General features: G+C 35.7%; 2 protein-coding genes across 22 annotated transcripts in view; one reads left to right on the forward strand and one right to left on the reverse strand.

The window, feature by feature from the left end:
- The window catches only part of SDCCAG8 (SHH signaling and ciliogenesis regulator SDCCAG8), a 185,805-nt gene extending 179,607 nt beyond the window's left edge, over positions 1-6,198 (reverse strand). For 12 of the 13 annotated variants that reach the window (XM_074351759.1, XM_045509440.2, XM_074351758.1 and 9 more), the window contains exon 1: positions 5,353-5,803. In XM_074351759.1, the coding sequence (XP_074207860.1) occupies positions 5,353-5,608 (256 nt within the window). In that variant the 5' untranslated portion in view covers positions 5,609-5,803. Of the gene's footprint in view, positions 1-5,352; positions 5,804-6,057 lie in introns of those variants that run through there. The other variant, XM_074351768.1, reaches the window with a different exon arrangement.
- CEP170 (centrosomal protein 170) overlaps positions 6,058-27,745 on the forward strand; it is a 100,542-nt gene continuing 78,854 nt past the window's right edge. For 8 of the 9 annotated variants that reach the window (XM_074351745.1, XM_074351751.1, XM_074351748.1 and 5 more), the window contains exons 1-2: positions 6,255-6,509; positions 26,058-26,203. In XM_074351745.1, coding sequence (XP_074207846.1) covers positions 26,099-26,203 — 105 coding nt within the window. In that variant the 5' untranslated portion in view covers positions 6,255-6,509; positions 26,058-26,098. Of the gene's footprint in view, positions 6,199-6,254; positions 6,510-26,057; positions 26,204-27,745 lie in introns of those variants that run through there. The other variant, XM_074351747.1, reaches the window with a different exon arrangement.

Genomic DNA, 27,745 nt, shown 5'->3' on the forward strand with positions numbered 1-27,745 from the left:
ATACATCCCTGTCTAGGAAGGTTCATCACTTATATATGTACTGTGAATTATTAATGTCTACATTCTCCATCTGTACTGGGAGATGTGAACAAGAATTATCCTGAGAACAGGGAGGCAGAACCACACCCTATGAAGTGCACAGCTGTCTCTGAGGAAACATGCAATGAACCATACCTCCCTAGACTGAGCACAAGATGTGCGCAGTTTTCAAAACAAGCCGAGACCAGGGCGGACGAGCAGAACGAAATCATAGCAAGAGGAGAGCTACATGTGTCTCTTCACACTTGACTGGGCCTCAGCTAGTTCAGAAGACTGTTGCCACTGTTTACTAGGGGACTGACAGGTAGTGCGACCAAGATGAAAACAGCATAATCCAGGACCAGACAAAACCAGCTTTGGAGATGGTAATTACAACAGATTAAACAGAGTATACAGTAACTACACAATTTCAAGGGAAATACTATCATAAGACTCTAAGAGCTGAAAAATATGCTAAAGTGGTTGGCGCCAGGAGCGAAAGATAATCTGAACAAGAGTGTAAACATCTTAAGAAAGCAATGTCTGCAAGATCATTAATGATGTATATACATTGGCAAATCAAGGAGACTGGCTATATGCATTATGAGGGATATACCTGGTATTTTTTTCTTTTTTTTTGGCATCAACAGCGAGGACTTACGCACCTGTCACTTTCCACTACTAAAAAGTGATCCTAGCTAGACTGACAGAACCTAAGTAAAATCACCAGCCAATACAGTATGCATCCTTAATTGTAATTCCTCTCAGGTATGATTCTCGTAGAGTAAATGCTATGAGCAAAGCCTTGCTACTTCTGAATCACGGTTCTCAACCTTAGCACTATTGACACTTGGACCTAACAATTCTTGGTTGTAAGGGGATATGTTGGGTATGACAGCAGCATCCCTGGCCTCTACCCACTGGCTGCCAGTAGACATCCCTCTGCCAGTTGTGACAACCAAAAACGTTTCTAGACATCACTAAATGTCCCCTGGGTAGAAAAAAAAATCACCCTGGTTGAGAACTGCTGGTTTAGATTAATAAAACAAGATAGCCAGCGTTCAGTCTCGAGAAAAGACTTCCCAAATTACTACACTGTAACTACAGCCACCTCTTGATGAAAAGTGGGCAGGACAGTGAGCTGTTCTGCCACAGCAGTGGTGGTGCGCAGTGCACAACCCATGGCCATCACTGCCATGATGAGCTGTTTCTGATCCAGGTGTGAGGACAAGACATTATAGCCATTGTGATCAAGAACTTGTAATTTATATTTAGTTTCATTTTGTTTCCAGGCCTAATATATGAAGAAATGGTTATACTCTAAGGCCATATTTCAGAACTACATTCGTTGACCATGCCTTTAAATAAATTTTCCAGTGGGCTTGGCTGAAGCCCCCTGTAATCAAGTACATTAAGTGCTTGTCAAGCTACCTTTCCTAGCTTTTGACCCCCAGAGGATTATCACTAAGTAAAAAGGTGGAAAACCTTAGCAGAAACTGGTGAAATGATCAGAGCTTAAGTCTTTTAAACATCCCAGGAGATAATATAATTATTTTCAGTATCTCAATACTTGAGGACACCTTTATCTCTTTTTTCTGTCCAAACATACCCAATATGTTAAAATGCCCTTACAGTCTCTTGACACTGAACCATTGTTTTGGTTCTACATTATTACAGATGACTATTTACTTATAAAACATCATTTTCTGGCTGCTAAGTCCTGTCTTTTGTCTATTTTACTTCATTAGTTGTAGGGAAGGAAAAATTGAATTCTACTGGCTTTTTGTTATTCTGATAAAAGAAATGGTTGTAAAAGTTAAAACTACTATGAAAAGTCATATGAGTCTATAAAACAAAAAATAGACATAAGCAATTTAAATTTTATCAGCAAAAAATAAACTCAAATGTTTAGAAATTTTGCATTACCAATCCTTATTTATTAATAGACAAATCATTCCATTTCTTTAATTTTCAGAAAAGAGAGATGTCTCAGTCTGCACTGAAATGCCAAAATAATTTCATGATGAATGCTTCCAGAGTCTTTATTACACTGTTGCCTGTGTTGGCCTTAATGAGGCCGATAGTAAAGCAAACAAGCAAATATTAGCTATGGAGAGTATGTGTGAGTGTGTGTGTATGAATAAATGTATACTACACATGGCAAAGAATATAAAAATATTTAGAAAACATTTAAGAAAAGAAAAAGAAAAAGAAAAAGAAAAAGAAAAAGAAATTCAAGTTTGATGAGTAAAACTGAGAAAAAGAACTTTTACTTAAGTTACACACATGTTTTCTTGAGTTTGCCAAAGGCCTGGATGACATCACTGCTGGCTAATTCAGTGACCAAATTATTGACTGGTAAGAGTGACATTGACTTTCTACAGATTTGAGCCCTTCTCTGGAATGAAAAACAACAACAAAGCACTTTGTAGGACCTGGAAAGATGTGCCAGTTGTACCCAAGTGAAATGTAGAACATCGGCCTTATCTTCAGTTTCATCAAACCAGGTCAACTTGCAAAGAAAAGGATCACCCCTGAAATTTTATATTTTCTTCCCATAATCAACCTCTCACTTTCTATGAATATAGTTCCACTTCTAGTTCCTCAGGGAGGGGATGACAGGTGAGTGTGGACTCTGCAGACGTGCTCTCTATTTCCCTGGCTGCTCTGGGATCATCAAAGTCAAGGAGAGGCAAGGATTCCACTCATTTTAAAAGCAAGAAAGCAATATTGACTATGCTTTTCACATCAGAACTTCAAGTTCTTCATATACTATACTAGTACCAAAAATTATATTTGAAGTAAAGAAATGCGGAAAAGCTATTAAAAATGAGGGATTATCATGGAAAATTGTGAAAGCATTTTGCATTTTTATATGACTACTTCCTGGTTGAATACAAATGAAAGGATGAGTGATGATTACATATGCAGTTATTAAGAAACCAGAGGAATAACTTGAGAAGAAACACCAAGAGTACTTACACCTTTTCTTTAAGCATGAACTAGATGAGACATTTTGGGGATGTAATGGCAGACAAAACCAAACCAAAACAAGACAGAAGAACTTTAAATTGCATTTTAGCTGATTGTATAGTAACACCATTCTCAAGTTATTAGATACAAACACTTAAAATAATGAAGTTTCACATATATAATGATGCTGCCATACTGTATTTATTCAGAACCACAAATTTTGACTTTAAAGAGAATTACTCTATTTAAAAGTGATAATTTATATATGTGAATTGAAGAACTTGTGATTGTGCTTCACTTCAGTATTAGTTCTGTTTTGCTTCCTTCCATAAGCTGTTATATAAACAACACAAACATAAAAATTAAAACCCTACCAAATAAATAATAAAATAAGTCCTGAAAACTCATGAAAAATTTCAAGTTTCATTTCTTGATTCATTGTTAAAACTATCATTAAATTTTTTAAAAAATCAAACTTTAAATTTTTTCTTTGCTTTGTTTGCTCTTGATTAGAAGAGCTTTCACTATTTTATATTGTTATAAAACAATAAAAACAATACTAAATTTTTAAACTTACTTTGAAATGTGTTATCTTTAAATAAAAATGTTTCATGTGATTATGTAAAGCAGTATCATGAGCATTAAATATAGTACTATAACACCAGTTTGAAATTAACTACTGCATCAAAATGTCTAATATTAAATTGCCTCTAATGCTTAAAGGTTCAAATTAACGGTAAAGGAAGAGAAGCGTTACACTTATAATGGAAAACAAAATTTTCTTTACCAGCCTCAAAAATTAAACATCACTCATATTATCAGTGTCCACAGTATTTTTCTTGTTTTTAAAGGGAAAGTTATAAGTGGTTATTTCTGTATCTAACAGCTCTTGAAACATCAGTAGTTGATGAAGGTATTCCTCAAGACCAGTTATTTTACGCTTGCAGTTTGAATACTGAGAATGTTGACATTTGTAACACTATTGACAGATGGAAATAATAACTCTTACGTTTAGAGTCACTAGAAGATACACGTGCTAATCTTCTCAAAAATCTTCACTTTGCTATAAGTACCAATTATGAATAGCAACTAACATTTAATGAGTGCTTACATCTCAAGCACTAATTTTTACTTCTTTTCTACCATAGTAATCTGTAATTATTTGTGTATTGTCTTTCGCCCTCACTAATCCAGAGGCTCTGTGGGGTCAGCAATTTTTTGTTTAATTTCTTATAGTATCTCAAGCGTCTGTTATGCTTAACACATAGTACACACTGAATTAATAGATGAGTCAGTGTTTTAAATGCTTGCAGTATTTTTTTAAGCTGTTGGTCATGATCTAGAGGGTTAAGAAAATGCAAAAGAACAGAAAATAGAGTGAACTACACTAATAGAATAAATATTCTTTAATGAAACTTTTATTTTAGTCTTTATATATATGTCCCATATAAAATGTATTTCTTACTTATGGGTAACAGTTTAAAATTTTTTTTGAGAATCATTGCTTTATGTGGATTATTTCATTTGCTCCTCACAAGAACTCTGTAGACAATACCATAAGTTCTATTATTAAAATAACAGAACTGAGGTTTCTAGATGTTATATATGGTATTCAAGACGACAGAACTATCTACATTACTTCCATAGATACTCACTCACAGGGTACTATAGTAAGAAAATTTGAGTTAACTAAATAACATTTCAGTAATTGTGACACGATTAACAAAGAAAAATACATGCTTTTAAGGCAGACAGGCATGACTGAACTTAATATCTGGCTCTACCACTAATCAGCTGTGTGGACTGTGGCCTAAATTAACCTCTTTGCACCTCTATTCCCCATGTGTAGAAGAGAGATATTCACAAGGTTGTTGTAAATTTTAAATGATTTAATGTCTGTTAATAGCCTAGACCACTAAATAGAAGCTATTGTGATTAAAATAATTATTAGTGTCCCCCCCCCCCGGTCCGATAAATCACATCCAATCCACTCTACACCATAATCTGAATGTGTAAAGAGAGTGCATAAGGAATTTACTGGATTAAAGAGCGAACTATAGGAACTGGGCAACACTAGCATAGAGCCCTCCAAGAGTTTCGGCTGGCGTTGGGTGAAAAAGATGCCCAAGAGAAGATCAGCGAGTTGGTTCAGGTAAATATGGGAATCAAGAGAAACAACGCTGCTTAACCGGAAAAACAAACACAACTATTTAATCTTTCCTCAAAGATAACAGCAACATCCATCTTCCTCTGCATTCTGGCTGGGGCCGAACCTAGGTGTTAGGAAACGCACCTAGTCAGCTCCCGCCCACTAGGCCCTAGTATCAAGGGACTAGGGCACAGAGGTTCGGAGCAACTCACCCCGGAGACTCCGTTGATACTGCCCCAGAATCTCCTCCAGGGTAGAGTTCTCCGGGGACTTCGCCATGCACAGACTCGGGGCCCAGGGATGGGAGCTGCGTGGGGAAGTGTCCAGTGTTCTCCCCTTCAAGAACAAGAGGCCTCCGCGCCCGTCAGGCGCTGTCCTGCTTCCTGCCGCTGCTGTCACTGGGGAGCAAGGACTCCGCGACGCAGCTCTCCAGGCCTCTTCCCACCCACGGGCCCTCGTGGTGGACATCGGGAGTTGTAGTCCCAAGTCTCCGGGCCTGCAGTCTCGAAGTTCCTAAGACTCCTCCCAACGACACTACAATTCCCAGGGGGCAACGCGCTCCAAGCTCAAGGTTTGGCGGTTTGGTGGCCAGATCCGGTTGCCAAGAGACTGCTTGGAGGCTCCGCCCGTTTCTGGAGCCCAGCCTGGCTTAGTCTTGCCTTCAACCATCCTGCTGTTTGGACCACCCAACTGACAGAAAGGGCTCACGGTCAAGGTTAGGCAGCTGCTAACCTGAACTCTTCTAAATTCGCTAGTATGCAATTGATCCTTGAGGGTTCTCAAGAACGCAAATAACAAGCTCTACACCCTTCAGCTGCGACATTTGCCAACAAAGCCAAATACATTCTCAAGAAAACGAAGCTCTGAATGTCCCTGGTGGGCTGACGCTACAAATCTTAGCAGCCCAGCGACCCCACCTCAGTTTGGAGTTGGCGCACTGCCCGCTGGGAACTGTAGTCCTTGCGGGTTGCGGTCCCTGCTAAAGCCCGGGTCCTCTTCATTGTTGAAGCTGGTCTTTGGTGTACGCCTGCGCAGTCGGCAGCTGGAGCGGCCTGTGGGTGAGACCCCCGTACAATCCCTTTTCATTGTCTGTGCTCGGCGCCTGCGCAGTAGGAGTTCGCCGGGACTGGGCCGGAGCTGGGGTAGGGCCGGGCTCCTCGCCCTCTCCCCAGGCGCTTGCGCACTGGGCGGCCGCTCCTTGCCGTTACCGCTATGTGCGGAGCGTGTGTGGAATAACGTTATTGCCCAGCGGCGCCGAGGGGCCGGGAGCTCGACCGCGGCGGCGACGGGGTGGGGAAGGACGCTTGCGAGAGACTCACAGGACGCGGCGCGCCCCGCCCCCCCGTCCGGTCCCTCTCAGCAGTGAGGGGTAAGTGATGCGCTCCGTTGCCGTCGCCTTTCCACATCTTGCTCCTCCGGTTTGCAGCAGAGGCTCGGGCGCGGCCCGCGGCGGGCGGGGGTACGGGCTGGGCGGCCAGGCCCCTTCCCGGAGGCTCCTCGCGCCGCCCCCGCCCCGGACCTGGGACTCGGTGGGGCCGCCCCTCCCCCCGCCTCGCGTCCCCCTGTCCTGCGGCCCGGCTTCCTCTGCTTGTGTCCACGTATTGAGTCGTCTTCGGCTCTCCAGGCTTTGTGCAGCCCTGTCTGCCCGAGCAGTTTGCAGGGGTGCGGGCCAAGCAGTGGAGGGAATGGCTGCGTTGCCGCTGGAGAAGGGATTTTTCCCGATCGGGGCAGCTCACGGTGTCGATCTTTTTTCTATGTCTGGTTTTGGGGTGTGGGGCGTCTTGGGGAGATCCGGCGAGAAGCTTTTCGGACGCGCGGTGGGAGGGCGTGGAAGACGCGGTGTCATGCACCCCGCCAGGCGACTGCACCCGCGCTGGCTGTGGCTCCGTAGTAAACCGGGGGAGGAGAGTGGCTTCCTGTCGACTTCATTGTCCTGAGATTCAAATGTGGCCTTTCGTATGGGTCCCGTCATTTTATACAAGGGAAAGAAGAATTAGCAGCTGCCGAACACAGGGCGGGAAGATGTGGCATTTGTATCCTAAAGCACGGAATCTTTGGTTTTTAGTGTTTAGCGGAGTTTTATTTATTTATTTGGACAATGTAAGCTCCTGGAAGACAAGGACAGAGCCTGTCCAAGCATTGCCAAGATGATCAATATAAAATTACTAGATGACGATGAAGAATGGACTAGAAAGGGCCTGACGACAAAGCTGCTGTGTAGCAGAAAAATGAACCAAGGAAATTGTTTTTTCATTGGGTGGGTAAGGCATTTACGTTCCTAAGGGAATAGATTAGGATACATCTTTCCATTTTGTTTTTTAAGCATTGGAAACAAAAATGGGTCCGGTCTATTTCTGTTTCTGATTTTTTAATTCATGCTTTTATTCTCTTAATGAAAATTCATCCACTTGGGAGAAATGTAGTGAAGCAGGTGATTAATTTCATGGAAAAATGCATCTTTTAAAATGATTGGGTTATTAAACGTACAATGCTTACAACTGTTTGCTGGCGTTAAAACAAGCAGTAGAGAGATTGAAGCAGGATGGGGAGGAGCAGGTGAAGGGATAATGTGAGAGGGGAGAGTTACATTATGAATACAGTATCTCCATCTTCACTGACACATCCATAGCAGGGTATGCTGCAACTATTTAGGAATTCAGCTCTGGAAATTTACATTGCAAGTTACAAAACCGTGTTGTATCTTTCGCCCATTATTTTTTAAGAAGTAAAACCAATTCTGCTTTTACTTTTTCCTAACTTTGTAGATATTGTAGAATTTTGGTGTTTTAAACTGAAGAGTCTAAATGAACTTGACAGAGACAGAGGAAGACATTAAAACTTGGAAAGTTAACTGACTTGTTCGTCCAAGCCAAACTGATAATGAACGGTAGAGTCAAGTAAAACCAGGGTCTCTTCCTCAGTGTGCTCTTTCAACTGTGTCCCCAACACCCCTACCCTGTGAGAGTTTATGGAAAGCTTCCCTACACGCTTTTTGAGTTGTCTGTGACAATCAAGCTCATTGATAACCTCACTTGTGTTAATCTAGTCTTTTCTTTTAATGTAAAAATAATAATTCTAATGAAGTGGAACTTCAGTTTCATAAATTAACTTACTGATACAGGAAAAGAAGCCTTAACATGACCTTTTCATAAAAACAGAAACTGTTGGAATTTTTCCCCTACTTCTTATTAGTAACCATATTTTGTTTTTTGTTTTTTGGTTTTTTTGGTATTCGTTAGTATTTTATAGTATGATCAACTCTATAAACTCTGTTAAAAATAAAATCACCACATAAAAAGAATCTGTGAAGTTCATTTTTATTCAATTAATGAATTTTATTATTTTCAACTTAAATAAGAATTTAGTTTTTGAGGAAGAAATTCATGTTGAACTTTTTATTAAAGTTAAATTTATGCTTTTTTATTGAGTTGATTTTGCTTTTTTGGATTGTATCTTATTTAATTCTGTATTGCATTTAAATAGACTTTAAAAAGAATTAGTATATCTCTTAAATTTCAACTTAAAAATTAATCTGTAATTAAATTCACCATGTGGAATTAGATTAAATCAAATTTGAAATGTGTTTTACTGTTAAATTTTGTGGGGTTCTAAAATTACTTTTTAGGGAATTAACCATCTGTGTGTTTTCCAACTTAGAATAGTGAAGTTTACACTATAAAATTATGGTATATTATGCCTACTAATATAAGTATCAAGGTGATTTAAAAATTCTGTGCTTAGGGATTTGTTTTGTTTAAGTATCAGTTTCTTGTTTTATCACTAAAAAAACAACTAGTTTTGTTGCATCTGATTATAACCAGGTATCACTTATCTAGTACTAAGTACTGTGTAGTTTAAACTTGTTGACGTGTTTTTTAGTGAAAATTCTATTCCTGAAAAGTAACTTTTCTGTTTTAATTAATGTGTAATGATTTTTCTTCTTTATCATGAACATTGTAGGGTTAAGCAGTGCAGTCTTGTAATAAATATCTAACAGACAGCATGATATTAAATTGCTAACTAAAATATCTGTACAGTTGTGAATTATTCTGGGAGTAAAACAAAAAAGAAATTACATACCATCTGAAAAATCCTTGGTAGGTAAATAATATTGGCTGGAGCATTAAGTGTTGATGTATTTCAGTAAGAAATGGGTTTCCTCTTATGAGGGGAGAAACCTCTGACACTCTTTATTTCATAAACTTTTGTTAATAACCAAGATTTCTAAAAATCAATTACCCTTAGTGAAATAGATCTTTATTTACTCAAATATTTCTGAGGGAAGTGCTCAGCAATGATTTAGCCAGTGTGGGCTATATTAAGCAATAAGAAAACATCTATCTGATAGTAGGTTGAGTATGTATATATAGTCCAGTTTAGTTGAAATATAAATATATTGTTGCATTTTTATATGTATATTTATATATATTTATTTATATATATTTAGGCATGTGTGTGTGTATATATATATGTGTATATATATATATATTCCAAAATGAATGACATAGCTGACAAGTACTGAAAGTAAAGCCCAGTTTTGTGTCAAACAAAAAGAGGAAATCAACAAAAGCAAGCTTAAAGAAAACCTTATAAAAATTACTTACATCCAGTAGGGATTTCATGAAGCATAGAAATAAAGACAAATGTCAAGCATGTATTGTTTAATTGTAAAACAAAAAACGAGACACAGCAGAGAATGTCATTGTTTAAGTATATCAGTGGCTAATAAATAATCTAGAAAATATTACCCTTTGGGACATGATAATTATTGAATAAGTGAATAATACCTACCATGTATTGAGCACCTACTAAGTGCCAGACGTTTTGTGTGTGTGTGTGTGTGTGTGTGTGTGTGTGTGTGTGTGTGTGTGTGTGTGTAATTCATGCAGTAGTCTTGTAAGTAAGGTATTACTTTACACATTTTAAGTTGAGGATATTTGAGGTCCAGAGTTTGTGAATAATGCCTCTGTGTCACATGTTTAGTCTTTCTGACTAAAGCCAAAATTCTTTCCACTCATTTATTTTCAGTAAATTAAAAAGGCAACATTTATTCCCTCCTATTCACAAAATCTTAGAGTTAGAGGAGACTTTGAAAGTCATCACATACACTGTGCCACTCTCTAATAATATCCCTGAGATCTTATTGAGTCCAGCATCTCCATGAATAACACTTCCATGAACAAAATGGACATAGGATGGCGCATTTAGCTTTGAAAAAGTGTACTAGAAAGATCTTTCTTAAATTGAGCTAGTGTCTGCTTTCCATGTAACTTTTTCCATTGGTTGCAGTTCTGTCTTTAAGATACAGTAAGGTTTTTCTCAATATATTGAGCCTCTGCTAAGTTTTCCCTCTTATGAATTAAATATTACAATCCCTACAACTTCATATGATACTGTTTCCTTCCTTTTCTTGTCTCTGTCACTAGATTCAGTCAGTCTTGTCAGTGCTAGTCTTTATGTTCTGATCCAGTTTCCAGATTTAGTTCTGCACTTGTGGTCTGAATGCAGTGTAGTACAATTATTCCTTTCCTTAACTCAAGCCGTACAGTTGTGTTTACAGTCTAAAATTGTGTTAATTCTAACACCAATAATAGCTTTGCCACTTCTAAGCAAAAAGAAGAGAGAGAGAAACATTATGTGGCTTTTCAAGTTATATTTGTCCAGTTCAACAGATTATTTTTTTACTTTGTGTGTATCTGTTTTTCTAGTGTTAAAATGACCTTTCTTTATGAAATGGTAGTGTTAGTAGGTGGTAAGTTTTTTTTGATATTTGTCTTCCGTTTTTGTTTTGTTTTGTTAGTGTTTAAAAATAAACAATGAAAAGTTACCGTGTTTCCCCCTTTGCTTTTTGAAAACTTTGTCTGGAAATCACTGATATAGTCAACATAAACCTGAATCTTTTTATGTTAAGATCTTTCCTATTCTGTATGTACACGTAGATGACGTTTTTGAAGCAATAATTACCTCTAACCTTTTAAAATAGCATCTACTTGAATGTAGTTAAAACTTGAGGTCTTCTTGAATCATGATTCTGTCCTCTAAGGGGCTGGCTTCCCTTCCTGGCTTTTTGACATTTACAATTTAACAAGCAACCTCTCTTATGTCTTCATCCTGTGTATGTACTAGATATAGCCAGTAACAAAGCTGTGCAAATTTATAAATAGGATAAATGTTACATAAATAAAATATGCTGGAGGAAAAAGATAATAAAAGATAATAAAAACAATTTGAATATTTTTGTTTGTTTGTTTGTTTTCAATTAAGGAGAAAACCATTGTATCCTGTAGTACTAAAGGAGTTGGTTGAAGCTTACAGCCTGGTGGGGATATGGATAATTATATAATTATATGCTGTAAAGTCAAGTAAGCTTAGGTGCTGTGATGAAAAATAAATCAAAGTAAAGGGGTAGAGAGTGATGGACTGTGATTTTTCAGTTTATTTTTAAGTAGTCATTCAAATGGTTCAAAAAATCAAACAATATCTTAAAAATAAATATTGTGAGCAGTCCTCCCACTCATCTCCCTGTTCTGCTGATTTACCACTTTCTCAAATCCAAAAGGTAACTTTTTATTATTTCTTATGTATCCTTCCAGTGGTTTTTTTTTTTTTTTTTTTTTTTTTGCAATTTAAGCAAAACAGTATATATTCTTAACCTACCTACCCTCTTTTACTCAAAAGATAGCCTCTTTGTACAATATTCTGCATCTGGAGGGCCACTATTTTAGTGACTGTTTAGGGTATTCTGCTCTTTGAGAAGGTGACATTTAGCAGAGACTTAACATTAGATAAGGAAGCACACCATGTAGGTATCTGGTTAGAGAGCACACTGGTCCTGAGACAGTAATGGGATGAGTGTATTCAGGGAACAAAGAGGCCACTCACTTGAGGTGAACAAGAGGAAGGAAGATTAGGAAGAAATGATGTTGGATAGAGGTTGTATTGATTGATTTTATTTAAAGTGCCTTGGAAGTTCATTGGAATGTTTTGAGCAGGGGAGTGACAAAAGAATTGGGTTATATTTTTAAAGTGTGGTTCTGGCTGTTTTGTGGATGATAGAACTTGAGAGGAAAAGAATGGGAACAGGAGATGAGTGAAGAGACAATGGGAATAATCTCAACTGAGAGATGTTAATAGTTTAGACTAGAGTGGTAGTGGTGGAGATTCACTTGAGCAGTGGTGAAAGTTACCAGGTTCTAGTTTTAAAAAATGAAGTTTTGGATATGTTAGGTTTGAAATATCTATTAAACATCCAAGTGGTGGTATCTAGTAGGCAGTTGAATATTCAAGTCTAGAATTCAGAGGAGAGGTTGGAACTGAAGATATTTAAATTTTCAGCATCACCAGTAGACCATAATTAAAGCCATAGAACTGGAAGACATTGCTTGGGTTGAGAGTATGTTGATTAGGTTAAGAAGAGGTCCAAGAATTTTACCTGATACTCTCCAATAGTGAGAGCTTAGCAAAAGAGAAAGAGCCATCACAGATTGAAAAGTGGCCAGTGAGGTCATGAGTGTGGTGTCCCAGAAGACAAGTAAAGGAAGTATTTTTAGAGATAACGAATGATCAACCAACTGTACCACCTTCAATCATTTAACATTTCTTAAGAAATCAGGTGATATCCTCTTTCCTTGTAAACCGTCTCTGAAAAAATTTTATCAGACCCCTCTTTATTCTCGTTTATCAGTGAAGATACTCATAATTATTCTCCCCCAGAAACTGCTAAAATTTAAAGCTGTGAACAAAGTTTTACTCACAGATATGTTGCTGCTGTTTCTTAGGTGGATGAAGATGCTGTTGCTTAAGTTTGAACAGGAGAGGCAGCGCTGTTCAGGGAGAAGAATTTGCTATCAGGAATTGCCTCAGAGTCACTACTTCTGTGATTCTGTCACGTAATTTCAAAAGTTTAGTTTCTTCATCTATAAAGTAAAGCTGGTGGTAGTCCAGCTACCTCAAGTTTATTTTGTAAAACAAATGAGATAGATGTAAAAGACATGAAAGTCATCGTTGCGGGTAGAGATCCCCTTCCCAGTGCTCCAAGTGTGGTACCATTTGATAACGTTAGATTTGAAGAAATGTTTTGGTTGGGGTGACGAATAGAGATATCTTTTCATTCTAACTCTGTAGGAATATTTTTTTTTCACTTCTTGTGCATTCCATCCCCCCCATAGGCAGTTTTGTCCATCATTTTACAGTATTCTTGAAGGTGGAGAAAAGGACATGATGCTAGGAAGAGGCTTTGAGATACAACTTTCTCCATCCCTAACCTCATCTTTCAATTCTAAGTAGAGTGTCTAAACAAGAATGAAGCCTGCTTACTGTTTTTCCAGGGCAACAAGGAGAATTTTCCTCTTTTAACTGGCTTTTTACTGGATGGTGGTTTGTCACATGTTACATGGAACAAAAAAGGACAAATTTTAAGCTTAGGGATTGGTTAGGGGTCATGAACGACAATCAGCCAGCTAGAAACTGATTTCACTAAACAAAAGATAAGGAAAATGATGATGGAGAGGTAAGTGTAAAATACTTATTTTGGTGAAAAAGGGACCTTGCAAATGGAGGACTTTCTATGGGAAGCTTTTTAAGGCAGTAGCACTATAACTTCAAAATATGTATATCGGGGACCTTTTATAGTATTATTTGCTTGGTGGCTATCTTATTTTTCATACTATTTTATTTTTTTATATTACAAAACTAAGACTTACCCATTGCAAAATTTTGGAAAACATCATTAAGTCGAGAAGAACACACTGTCATAATCCCGCTAGCCAGTAACACTGCTGTTACATATTCTTGTCTTATTTTGGTTTAATCAGTTTTATACTGAGATTAAACTTTCATTTTGTGAAGCTTGTAATTTACTTATAATTTATGGAAATTAAGGGTATTTTTTAAAATTATAAACAACCCTGTAGTGGACATTTCTAACTGAATTTCTGTGCAAATCGATATTTTTCTTTGCTACTATTTCAAGAAGTTAACTAAATCAAAGAATATGTAAAATTCAAAAATCTTTTCTAATTTTCTAATGTAATACCCACATCCACCACCCACAGATATATTACCAATGTACACCTCCTTCATTGGTATATGACTTTGTGTTTCCTCAACCCTTCACCACTGCTGAGTATTACAAATCTTATTAAAATTTTTGACAATTTGGTAAACTAAAAAACTTATTTAAATTTCTCTTATCAGTAATACATCTGAATGACTTTTTAGAAATGTTTATTGACCATTTGTATTTCTAATCTGGATTGCTCATACGTGTACCTTAGCTCATTTTTTTGTAAAGGAGAAAATTCACCATCGTATTTACTTGTAACAACTTCTTTGTCATATGTGTTGTAAAATTTTTTTCCAAGATTTTCATTTGCCTTTTAAGTTTATGTTTTTTTTTACCCAACAAAGATTTTTAACTTGTGTATAGCCTAATTTCTTTTTTTCATTTTCCTTATTAAGTGATTCCACTGTAAAAAATTTTGTTAAATACATACCTGTATTTTTTCTTATAGAATTTATGGTTTGAATTCTAACATGCAAATGTGTTAATTTATCTAAAACGTACCTGGAAGTACATATAGCCTTTTGTAATTTATTACGTTAACTCTTCGTTATCTGTCACAATTTGAAACGTCTTAATATGCATAGATTTATTTCTGGATCTTTTATTCAATTTGTCTTTCTGCCTATTTCTGCACTGCTATATTATTACCATGTATTATAACAGAAGTTTATAATACCTGTTTACAAATGGACACTTCTCTCTCTACACTATACTAGTTTTATAGTGTTCATCTAGTTATCCTTGTATGCTTATCTTTTCTAGGTGTGTTTTAGAATTATTTTGTCAAGTTCATTTGAAAAAATCCTTTTGGGTTTTGATTGAGATTAAACTGAATTTATTGATTTATTTATGATCTGAAAGATGACAAGGAGACTCTGGAACAAGTTTTTAGGGCCTTAATTTTTAATAGTGTTTTCCATTCTGTTCAAGTTTCTACCTGTTTCTGAGTCAGTTATGTCATTTTCATCTACCTAGAAGTTTATTCACTTGAGATTTTTAAATTTAGAAGCATAAAGTTATAGATATACTTATTTTGTAAATTAAAAAGATCATGTCTGCAGTTACATGTTTCTATTACAAAGCTAAATATTTGTGATGAATGAGGAAGGCAAAATCTGTCAGAGGTCTTAGTATTTTTTTTTTTAAGAATGTGCTTTTTATCATTTTTGTGATTATGTTTTTAACTTATTTATCTTTAAAATCTTCAATATTTATCTCTACTAGTTATCATAATAATTTTTTTTAATTTTTTAGTTCAGTGGAAAATACTTATGGCTATAAATTTTTCCTCAACACAGCTTGGGTACATTCTTTAGCTTTTACATATATTGTTCTCAGAGTTTTTACTTTTTAAACTTTTATTTCTTCTTTTCACTAGAGTTAATTTGTGAGACAAGTTTTTGTTTTTAATACAGAGCCTGTGTGTGCATGGTTCATCATTGTTCTTCTCGATTTTTTTTCTAGTATTTTTAATGAAAATTTTCAAACATACAGGGTAATTGTTTCAGTTTCACAATGATTACTCATATACCCACCATCTTGATTCTCCCATTAATATTGTATTAGTTTCATCACATATCTGGCCATAAATCCATCATCTATTCATTAGTCCATTTTATATTTTGATGCATTTCAAAATAAATGATGTAATAGGAATAATAATGTCATTGGGTTTAACAATTATAAGGACATTTTTGACTATGGTTCACTAAGGCAGTTGAGAGGAAGAGAAAGGAGAGAAACTCAGTAAATCTTTGATACATAGCGTGAATTCAGGAATGGCTGAGAGGTAAAGAAGTGGATTAATAAAAACACTATTCTTTAAAATGTGGCACTAAAGAGAAGAAAGGAAAGCTCTTGGAGGTGAACTATATACTGTCTGTACTTTATTTTCTTGTTCAAGGTTTTTAAAATGTTTTCATGCTTTCTGAATAACCATTTAAAAACACATTTTTAGCAATTCTATTGTAAAACAAATTTTCAAAATGCAAAAACTTTCATTTAAAACAGAATAATCTTACAGTCCCTTTGTTTGAAAGTTCATCAGTTTTAGGACAAAGCCTTCTGAAATGCTGAGGATCCTTAGGTTCTAGTGGGCATTTGTATTTTTAATGGCTTATATTTAAAAAAAATTTTTTTTTGAGGTGGGGAGGTAATTAGGTTTATTTATTTACTTATGTTAATGGAGGTCCTGGGAATTGAACCCAGGACCTCGTGCATGCTTAGCATGCCCTTTACCACTGAGCTATACCCTCCCCACCCCGCATTTGTATTTTTATATTCCAGTTTTGCTGCTGGTACAGGAAGCCAGTCATAAGAACTAGATTAACAGCTTCTCAATAGGAAATAAAATTTATTAAAAATAGTAAACCTACTTTTTAAAATTAGTTGCTCTCTAAGGGTATAATGTTCAAAATCTGTAAGTTATTTTGGCCTTGGAACTTCAAATTTACTAATATGGGTACCGAGTTATCTTACAAAATTACTTTCTGATTAGGGGGTTTGAGTTTTTCTTTGATATGTATATATACTCTAAAAACTAAGTTTACTATTTGGCAGTATTCAAATATAATGATCAAAATCACTTCTTTAAAAATGTATTAGAATTTGGGTAAACCTTCTATGCTGGATCCAACATAAATGAAGGAAGCAAAAGTAAAATTTTATCAAACGTATCAGTGTCAAAAATAAGGACAGAATAAGAGCTAATGTCCAGAGCAGTGAAGAATAATTATGAAATTTATGAATCAAAGTCCCTAGGCACTTACTGTAAATTAAATTATTTACTTCTTTTCATGTTTTGACTATTTTTATTTAATCATGTGAAGGTGTCTGATCTAAATCCCCATAGGATATGCCTATGAAATTAATGGATATCTATGAAATGCAAGATTATAGTATTTTATAGGATTCTCGAACATCTAATGGAAACAGTAAGCTGCTTCAAATAAAAAGCCTCATAGAAATCTCAATAGTAATCTTACAATAGTAATAGTAGAAATCTCAATGAATAATCTTAATTAATTTAATATATATTTTTCCTTTTGCTAACATTTCCCCCATAGATTGGTCTTTAGTAGTGTGGCATGATTTTATCTGTTTAATGCAGTGATAGGAAGGTATTTTTCTGTCAAAAGTTGCAAAATTACAGAGAAAAAATGGGGATCATGTGCATGTGGGAACCAAATACAGTTATTTTGAGATAATCACTTTCATAAGCCCAAATTTGTTTTACAGCTATTGTTTTATTAGTAGATACTCTCATCAGATAACCTGCTGCAGAAAAGGCAGATGGCTTAGTTATTTTCTGACACAGATGACTTTTGAGGTTGTTTCCTGATCCCAGGATAAAGACACACATAAACACACACAAACACACACTTTGTCAACATGGTGTAAAAAAGGAGTACTTCGCACAAGGAATTGGATCTCCATTTTAGTTTTGACACTGTTACTATCTAGATACATAGCATTGGACAAGTCATTAGTCTTACTATCTCATTTTGCTTATTTGTAAAAATAAAAGTCTTAAACTATATAATATTTAAGGTTACCCTGAACTTTTTAAGTAATATTGTGTCTGTGAAAAATGTAGAATATTCCTCAGCTTCAGTTTTCTGGTTATGGCCCATTGAGTCACAAAGAAATGAGAAGGAGCCAAAGGAATTAGAGAGTGTGTTTGGTATGCAGCGCTGTAAAGAAATGAAAACTAAAAAAAGAGGGTTAGGCAGAGGAGGAAAGAAAGGTAGGACTGAAGAAAGAAAGTTTTTGAAAGGTCACTTTTTTTTTTTTAACATATTCTGATATTCATTTGGGCTCAGAGTATTATCTCCTAGTAGTAATTGTTCTTAAACATACCAATAATCTTTTAATCTCTTTTGGCCACTTTTTATCCTCAAACTTGCAGAGGTTCTTCTCCAGATGAAATAAATGTCAATTCTTTAGCTGTGCCTGGAGATATCCTCCCTTAAGAAAATTGCTGAAAGAATTTCCTTCTCAGAAATATTCACACTACAGAATATTTCCAGCAAACCATCACATACCTCGTGGTCTTCTGGTAATGATGAACCTAGTTACTGTGAGCATAATAGTTTGATGAATTACAGTATATGAAAGAATAGCCTTACAGACATAGTAACAGTTGAAATGACTAATTAAATATTAAAATTTTAAAATCTTCTGAATGCATTTGCTATATTTCAAGTGCTCGGTTGTTCACGTGTGGCTTGTGGCTCAAGTATTAGGGTAGATACAGAACCCTTCTGTCACTATAGCTCCATTGCACAGTACTGTTGTATTTATAAGCATTGTAATTTAACATGAAAGTAAAAATAAGTAGTGCATAATTTAAGTTAGCAATTAACTTGTTAGATAGTCAACAAGTGCATTTGTGATGCATTCATAAATATATCCTTGTCTAAAACATACTCTGGGACTTTTTATTCTGCACTTTTGATTTCTCTTTTCATGTGTTGTACTGAAACTGTGGTGGAAATGATTTGGCCCTACCTCTGAAACGGTAAATATCTGGTGAATTGGAGGAAAAGGGTAATCATGATAAGCAGAAAAGATTTTTAAAGGGCACATTGGGCAGTTATATGCTGAAATTTATTACAAATTAATGGCAGAAACAAGGGAAATCGTTGTCATAGAGTGAACTAAGGAAGGTGAATCAAAAACATTTGGGTTTTGGGCCCCTATTGTCCCTTAGTTCAAGCTGATTTCTTCCCGCTGTCACTCCCTCCTGTAGGTTCTATTTTCAGTTCTTTGAGGCTGCTTTGTGTACCTTTTCCTGCCCATAGTGATATTTGACCTGACAAAGGTTTTCAGATTCATAGTTGCTCAGTGAGCCTAGAGGTAGTTTACTGTTCTTTCAGATTCTGCGTTGTACCCTCATTTGCTAAATTTTACCATTCCTCTAGATGGGTCATTTTATTTTTGGTCTCTGATTTGAATATACACAGATTGATTCTTATTTGTCTATGGGCTTCTCAGGGAGAAAACCTTGGAACCTACTGATAGCCCAGCAGGAGGGTAAAAGGTAGATTGAAAATAGACTAAATTTTGCCTGAAGTCAGTGTTTATTGCATACAAAGGCAGTGTCAGAGAACATATTACTAGGTAAAAATACGTTCTCTTCAGTCATATTCAATCTCTTGAGCCAAATCTTCATCCGTAGAAATTTACATTACTAGCATCAATTTAAGGCATACTTGGGAAAAACACAAAGGAGATGGCAGTTGTGGGAAACGCCCAGAACTTGGTATCTGAAACCCCAGGTTTGAGTACTGATAGCTCCTGTTTACTACTACTGGATTTGTGACCTTGGTTAAGTCATTTAACTTCAGCTTTCTTCAAGGGAAAAATGTTTCTCACCTGCTTGTTTGGGGAGTTGAATGAAAGCATGAGCATGTAGCACAGTTACTGGCACAAAGGAGGTACTTGATAAATGTTTGAATCTGAGTCTTAGTTGATTTGTTGGTGTAAAACAACAAAATTATGCTTTAACAGTTCTGTAGTTCTACAAAGAAAGCAAGTCAGCTTTTACATTTTTCACAAACTGGCAGAGAAAACTTGGCAGGAACTTTTAATGCCTAGACAATATATGGAAACGTATATCAACAAATCTGAGTCTTCTTTTGAAAATATATGATAAACTCAGATAGAATATGACATTGATATTTGGGATATCTTCATTTTTTTAATGAAAATTTTTTGACTCTAATGCTATTTTAGGCAAAAGTTGTAAATTACTTTTTTGTCAACATATATATTTGTCTTTCTAAAAAGATTTAATTAATAATACATGTGGCAGATGATAAAGGTAAAATTTGGAACACTCGTTCAAAAATAATCAGGAGTATATGAGAGCAGAAGTTTCTCATTACAATTTGTTCACATGAGCATGGGACAAGTATCTTGGTAGGTATCCAGAAAAAGCACAGCTGTGTATTTAATTTTTTGGATTAACTGTGCAGTTTCAAATAGGGGTGGGGATTTTAAAAGAAAGAAAAATTTCCCAAGAGTTTATTTTGTTATCTCCCCCAGAACAAGTTAGTTATACAGCAGAGCTGAATTTTTAAATATGTGCTACATATGTGTCACTTTCTCAGAGATGTTCCTGGACTACCCAACCTAAACAGCACCACCCTAAAACTGTTACTAAATGCTGTTGTCCGTGTTTTTTTCATTTTCCTATCTTCCCATCGTCACTGAAATGGTCTTATTCATTTACTTAGCTTCTGTTTATCTGTTTTTCCTCCTATGAGCTTATGAACTCTTTCTATCTTAATTTTTACTTCTTCACTGTTATTAGTGCTTAGTGCTTAAACACTAAGAAAAAGATAAAAAGAAGAAAAAAATAGATTAATTCATTTTATTGTACTCCATAAAATGGAGTTCTCCCATGCAACTGATATATAACATTTGTCCACTCTCTAGAGCTTACATAATTTTTGTAGTTAAAAACAACTATGTATATGTGTGTATATGAAGTTCTTAGAACCGTGTCTGGCATATAGTAAATGGTCAATAAATGCTATCTATTGTAAATAAAAGATAATAGGAAATTAACATGTTTGCTTTTGTAACATAACATCAGTCATATCTGCACTTTACTTGATCCTGAGTCCTTAACTGAAATGCAGCCCTAATGCTTTTTTCATTTTCAGAAATATAAGGCATCAAAGGCAGAGCCTGTAGTATTGAGGATATTTTCTGTTAGGGATTTAGTAATGGGAAAATGTGAAATTAATTCTGAATTTATTGTTTAAAATATAGTCACTTACCTTTTGAGTACTTGGTATGATAGGATATAAAAGACATGATATTTATAGCAGTTTTATTCATAGCTGCCAAAACTTGGAAGCAACCAAGATGTCCTTTAGCCAAGTGAATAAATAAACTGTGATACATCCAGAGAATGGACTATTATTCAGTGCTAAAAAGAAATGAGCTATCAAACTGAAAAGATATGGAGCTATCGAACTGGAAAAGATATGCAATAAATGCATATTACTAAGTGAAAAAAGCCAGTCTGAAAAGGCTACGTACTACATGTATGTATATGATTCCAGTTACATGACACTGGAAAGGTATGGAGACAGTAAAAAGATCAGTGGCAGCTAGGGGTTGGTGCTGGGAGGGATGAATAGGGGAAGCATAGAGAACTTTTAGGGCAGTGAGGATACCATAATGATGGATACATGCTGTCATACATTTGTCCAATACCCATAGAGTGTACAACACCAATCATGAATTCTAATATAAACTAAGTACTTTGATAATGATATGTCAGTATAGGTTCAACAGTTGTTAAAAAAAAAAAAAAAGCATCACTCTGGTGGGAGATGCTGATAGTGGAGGAGGCTCTACATGTGTTGTGGTTGGGGGTGTTGGGAAATCTCTGTACCTTGCCTCTCAATTTCGCTGTGAACCTTAAACTGCTCTAAAAATAGTATCTTAATTTAAAAAAAAAAGACATAGTGCAAGTTATAAAAACCAGTATGGCAGTTAATTCAGTAACTTAGTTCATTTTAATTGATAAGCTTTACTTCCGGTTCAGATGACAATTATAGTTCAGGAGATGAAATTGATCACTTTTTCTTTGTTGTAAGTGTTCATTTATTTTGTTATGAAAATCATATCTTTCTCCTACTGTTCACTCATTCAGGAAACAAAAAACTAGACACTGGACCAAGCCTATGGAGATCATTGTTACCTTTTTCATGCCTGCTGTTACCAGAAGAAAAGTTCAGTGCATAAATAGATAACATTTTATTAACATGAGAATTGCACAGGTTAGAGGGAAGCATTTTCAACTGCGTAGATTGATAGTCCTAATGTGAGCCCAGTTATTTCTTACAGCAGGAATTGGGGGGTAAGAGACGAGGTTCATTCTCTGTAAAGTCATCTGTTGATGAATCAGCCGTCCGATTGCCAGAAGCAAAAGGATAGACTTTCCTTAACATACTGTTTTAGCTCAAGTAATTGCACACACTGATGATGATTTATGTAATAGGTTTTATTTTCTCTCAGATCTAGTAATATGAGTAAACTGGTTCTTTGCTTTGCCTGTTATGTGATACATTATTTCATAGTTCTGTTGTAATGTTATTAAATATCAAGTACACTATTGTTGCATATCACGTGGCTCTATCATTACAGTATTTAAAATGACTCAGACTCTTGTTGCCACCAGTCCCCAATTTGAACTAAGTGACTGGAAGCAACATTTTTTTAATATAAGTAAAAGTAGTAAAATTAATGTTGAAACTTGAGTGAGACTGCTCCGCTAAACATCTGCAGAGTTTTTGTTATGTTTTTTTAAATTTAAAGTTTAAATACCACGTTTTGTAATGTGTTAGGTCCTGAAGTGAGCTCTGATATAACAGGAGAAACAATTTTTAAAGCTAACTGTAGCGACCAGGGATGTAGAAATGGGACTGTGATGGTGGCTCAGTATTTACCTCTATCTGACCTCCAAATGTCAGAGCTTTAAACTTTTGTCAGCTGCTGAAAAAAGCCTGTCTGACCAGGAGATAAAGAATATGAGAGAGACAACTGAAGTTGGATGGGGGTGGGGAGGAGTTAACCAGGATTTAATAGCTAGATTTAATTGTAGCAAAGGTTAAATGATTAATTTCTCACCCCCTATCCTTGGAGATTTCCAGATTATCCTCAACTCAAGAGGATTTGTAGCAGCTCCAGAGCTACTTGTTCATCCATTAAAAATAGCTTGTCACTCACTCACTAGAGGCAAAACATTGGACTAGGTTCTGGGAATACAGAGATGAAGAAAGGTTTCTGTATTTCAGCTCTGTACTGACTTGGAATGATGCTGCCCCCAGTGTAACCATCCCAGTCTGGAGCAATGGCCCTTCTGGTTTTAGTATCACCTTATGCTTATCTCTATCATGGTATCTACTGACCAGCATTCCCTTTGGACTGAGTTCCTGGAGCAGGATTTTCTTGTTTGTTCTCTCTTTGTGCACCCTAAATGCTCAGAGTGCCTGAATTTATTAGGTTTCTCGTAAGTGTTTCCTGAAAGAAGTGGGGTGGGAAGAAGGAGAGAAAAGGTGACCAGCATAAATCGAGCCCCCCTGAACATGCCAGATACCGTAGGACACCGTATCTGTATCTCATTTTATCTTGAGGTGCTCTCTTCTCATTTTTTTGATTTTTGACCTGTTTTTTCTTTTTACAGTTAGGATACCTGAAGTGTCCAAGTCAAGACTTGGACATATTCTGTACGATCAGCAAGCCCAGGGTCCCTTTTCCTGCCCCTTAGGGGAAGCTGAGCTGAAACCCCTGCCTTGGCCATTGAGGAAGCTCTCAAAAGCTTTCAGTTTTATTCATGTGCAAGTGTCAGGATTACTCAGTGAGTAGGAAAACAGCATTGCATCTGAGGGACCAGTGAGAAGCTGTGCAAGACGGGGGAGAGTCCCATGTGAAAACTGAGGCAGAGTGGACTTATGTCGTATCCCATTCCCTCCTGTTGGAGAGAAGCTAGAGGATGACTCACAGTCAGTGCTCCACCCAACGAAAAAATAAATACCTTCCTCTTGACGATTATGTGTTTTATTTGTGTTTTTTCAAAAATTTATATTTTGTTACCTTTTAAGCCGTGTTGAAAGTCAAAACAAAATACATGAAAAGTCCTTATTTTAATTTTATGTTATTTTATGTAATTTATTGTATGTTTACATTGTGGAGTTATATATTACATATTTGTATATTGTATAATTATATTTGATATTGTCTAAATGCTTAAAATATTTTTGCAGCATCTGAGTCATGCTTACATATTACTTTGTAATTTCAAAAATGATAAGAAACTCTTCCTATTGCCCATCGTTGGCTCAGGGGTTTTGTTTACTGTGTTTAGGCTAATTTGATTTACTTTAACATGTCTGATGGATATGACCGGTACAAATGGTGCAAAAACATTCTTTTTTTTTCCACTTCTCTTAAATGAGTTTATAACTTTTGACTGACCTATTAATGTCATGTTTTGAAAGTGGCCTCCCTTGAAAAGGCAGTATGCAGATTATATACTAGGTTGACGGTTTTTTTCTCAGGTAAAGTTACTTTGATTCTCTGTTGATTTGGCCAGGACATACATGTGAAATGCTAAAAACCAATTTGACAGACAGTAGACAAATGAAGACTAGCAACAACACCTGCATCAAGGAATTAGGTGGATGTCTGGGATTTGCAAATGTTAACTACTGTATGTAAGATGGATAGACAACAGGGTCCTACTGAATAGCACAGGAAGCTATATTCAATACCTTGTAATGGCTTATGGTGGAGAAGAATGTGAAAAGAGTGTGAATCACCACGCTGTACACCAGAAATTAGCACAGCATTGTAAACCCACTATACTTCAGTTAAAAAAAGAGGGGGGTGGGTATAGCTTAATGGTAGAGCACATGCAAAGTCCTGGGTTCAGTCTCCAGTAAAATAAATATGTACATACACATACATACATACACCATATTAATTCAATAGCTGAGAAGGGAATAAAACTTAGTTACAGAAAGTTATTTGCTTGTTTTCTTGAAACTCATTGCTTCGTGTATGTGTAAATAAATTCATAATATATAGGATTTTTACCTTATCATATAATTCTATATTTTGCAGGATTCTTTTTTTAATCTTTTTATATTTTTCAGTTTTATTAGGTAGAACTGTTACAATTTGACTGAACATATACATACATTGTATATAAATAAATATACTCAATATACTGCACGTATTTTTTAATTTACATATGTATACTGTTCATTCTTTCTAAGAAGGTTTAGAGCTTTACCTTTTTAAACTTACATAATTATCAAAGGAGTAAAGCCAACCACAAAATAAGAATTAATTCAAAAGATACATATACCCTGCTCTTAACAGCAACATTATTTATAATTACCAAGATATAAAAGCATCCTTAGTGCACATCAATAGATGAATGGATAAAGAAGGTGCAGCATATATATGTAATAGAATACAGCTCACTCATAAGAAAGAAAGATATTTTGCCATTTGTGGCCCTTCATTCATCTTTTTTTTTCCTTCACTTCAAAACCAGAATTTTATAACTGGCATAAACATTTTGATTACATCAAAAGCAACAAAGTACCTAGAGATAAACTTAACCAAGGAGGTTACCTATACTCTGAAAACTGTGAAACATTGATGAAGGAAATTGAAGATGATACAAAGAAATGGAAAAGTATCTTATGCTCTTGGATTGGAAGAATCAACATTATCAAAATGGCCGTACTATCCAAAGCAACCCACAGATCCAGTGCAACACATGTCAAAATACCACGATATTTTTCACAAAACCGGAACAATTCTTAAATTTATATGGAATCATAAAAGGCCCCAAATTGCCAAAGCAATCTTTTGTAGTTCTTTTTTTTTTCTTTCTCTTTCTTCTTTTTGTTCTCTTTTCTTTTAATTTGATGACTAGAGAAGTTCCTTTAACATTTGTTGCAAAGCTGGTTTGGTGGTGTGGAATTCTTTTAGCTAATGTGATTATTCACTTAAAGGTTGTAGACCTTTATAAGCTATGCTCAAAGCCTTTCCAAAGTATGATAGTTATTACTTGACTACCTACTTAATTGCCTGATGTCTTCCTTTTACATTGAACTGTTAGTGGAGTTCATGTGCTTACTTTACTGATGAGAATTTGATAGACACATTGTTTGCTGGACCCATGGACTGTCTGTTTACTTAGTCAGGATTAAATGCTGAATGCAGTTCTATTCCAAGGCCTACTTAGAGGATTTGGTGAATAGATACACTAAAGTTGAAACTATCTCAATGTATGTTTTTCTGAATCTCTCTCCACAGAATGACGTAGCTTTGCCAGAGACTTAGAAGCTAAGCAAAAAATGAGCTTAACATCCTGGTTTTTGGTGAGCAGTGGAGGCACTCGCCACAGGCTGCCACGAGAAATGATTTTTGTTGGAAGAGATGACTGTGAGCTTATGTTGCAGGTAATTGCATCCACCTTCTCTGTGTGTCTATTCAAAACCTGGAACTGATATAAAATATTTTTCTACTCCTTTGGAGAATAGTACTACTTGGATTAGAACTTTCTGGTTCTCCCTCTTTTTAGCTCTAGCTGCTAGTTTAATTAATTTCCTACCTCTTGTATCTTTTAAAAATGAGTTCTAAGACTTGGAGATTATGTTTTGAAAAGTGAGAGCTTTGAGCAGAGAAAGCTTTATTCTTAAGAAAGAAGTTTCGCATTATACACTTTGAAAATAAGACGTGTAAGTAATTTGTAAAATTAGCATAGCATAAAGTAAAACTGAATTTTAATCATGGATACTTAATTGATACTGACATTAACCTCTCTGCTTCTTTTAGAGGTGTTCATTATGATATCTTTCAGTACTTTGAGCATATAGACTGTTGGTATTTACTGAATTATGTATAAAGGAGTTACTTTTAAAAGATACTTTTAAGACATCTTTGAACAAGGTGATTAGCAGAAAAATGGATCTCCAAGTTTTTGAGGATTTAGTTATTTAAACAGGTCCTGACAATCTAGAATGAAGTCTTATTCCCATGCCCCCATTCTCTTTGCTTTTGTTTGAAAACTGTAAACAAGTACATAAAATAGAAATGTTTAGTAGCCCAGTGATTCTCAACTGGGGTGGTCCCAGTTGAGACACCCCCCCGCCCCCCCCAGAGGATATTTATGCATGGTAAAGGGTTGGAAGTGGTTGCTACTGACATTTAGTCGGCAAAGGTCAAGAGACCAGGGGGTTGCTAAACATCCTACAGTGTATAACATACTTCTTCATAGCTCCCATCCCCCCATCAAGCATACGCAACAAAGAATTATTTAACCAAAAATATCAATAGTGCTAGGAAACCCTACATTATCCCTAGAAAAGTCAAATTTGCAATTTTTATATACATTTTTACTTTAAAATTAAAGAATTCATTTTACAGTTTTGGTGCAATTAAGGTAAATCCACTATATGGTATTTGAGAAAGGTACCAAGACTGTTAAGTAGAGGAAAGAATGGTCTTTCCAACAGATGAAGCTGGGACAACTGGATTTCCACATGCAAAAGAATGAATTTGGACCCCTACCTCACACCATATGCAAAAATTAACTCAAAATGGATCAATGACCTAAATATAAGAGCTATTGCCATAAAACTCTTAGAAGAAAATATAGGGATAGACCATCATGACTTTGGATTTGACAGTGCATTCTTAGATATGACACTGAGAGCACAAGCCAACAGAAGAAAAAGTAAGTTGGACTGCATCAAAGTTAAAAGCTTGTGTATCTCAGGACACTATCAAGAGAGTGAAAAGACAACTCACAGAATGGGAGAAAAATGTTTGCAAAATCATATGTATAAGTGTTTGATATCCAGAGTATATGAAGAACTCTTACCACTCGAAAACAAATAGACAAACAACCCACTTAAAAAATGGACTAAAGACTTGATAGACATTTTTCCAAACATGATATAAAATTGGCTAATAAGCAGATGAAAGACACTCAGTATCAT

This window comes from Camelus bactrianus, chromosome 23, assembly GCF_048773025.1.
Source record: "Camelus bactrianus isolate YW-2024 breed Bactrian camel chromosome 23, ASM4877302v1, whole genome shotgun sequence".
Lineage (NCBI taxonomy): Eukaryota > Metazoa > Chordata > Mammalia > Artiodactyla > Camelidae > Camelus > Camelus bactrianus.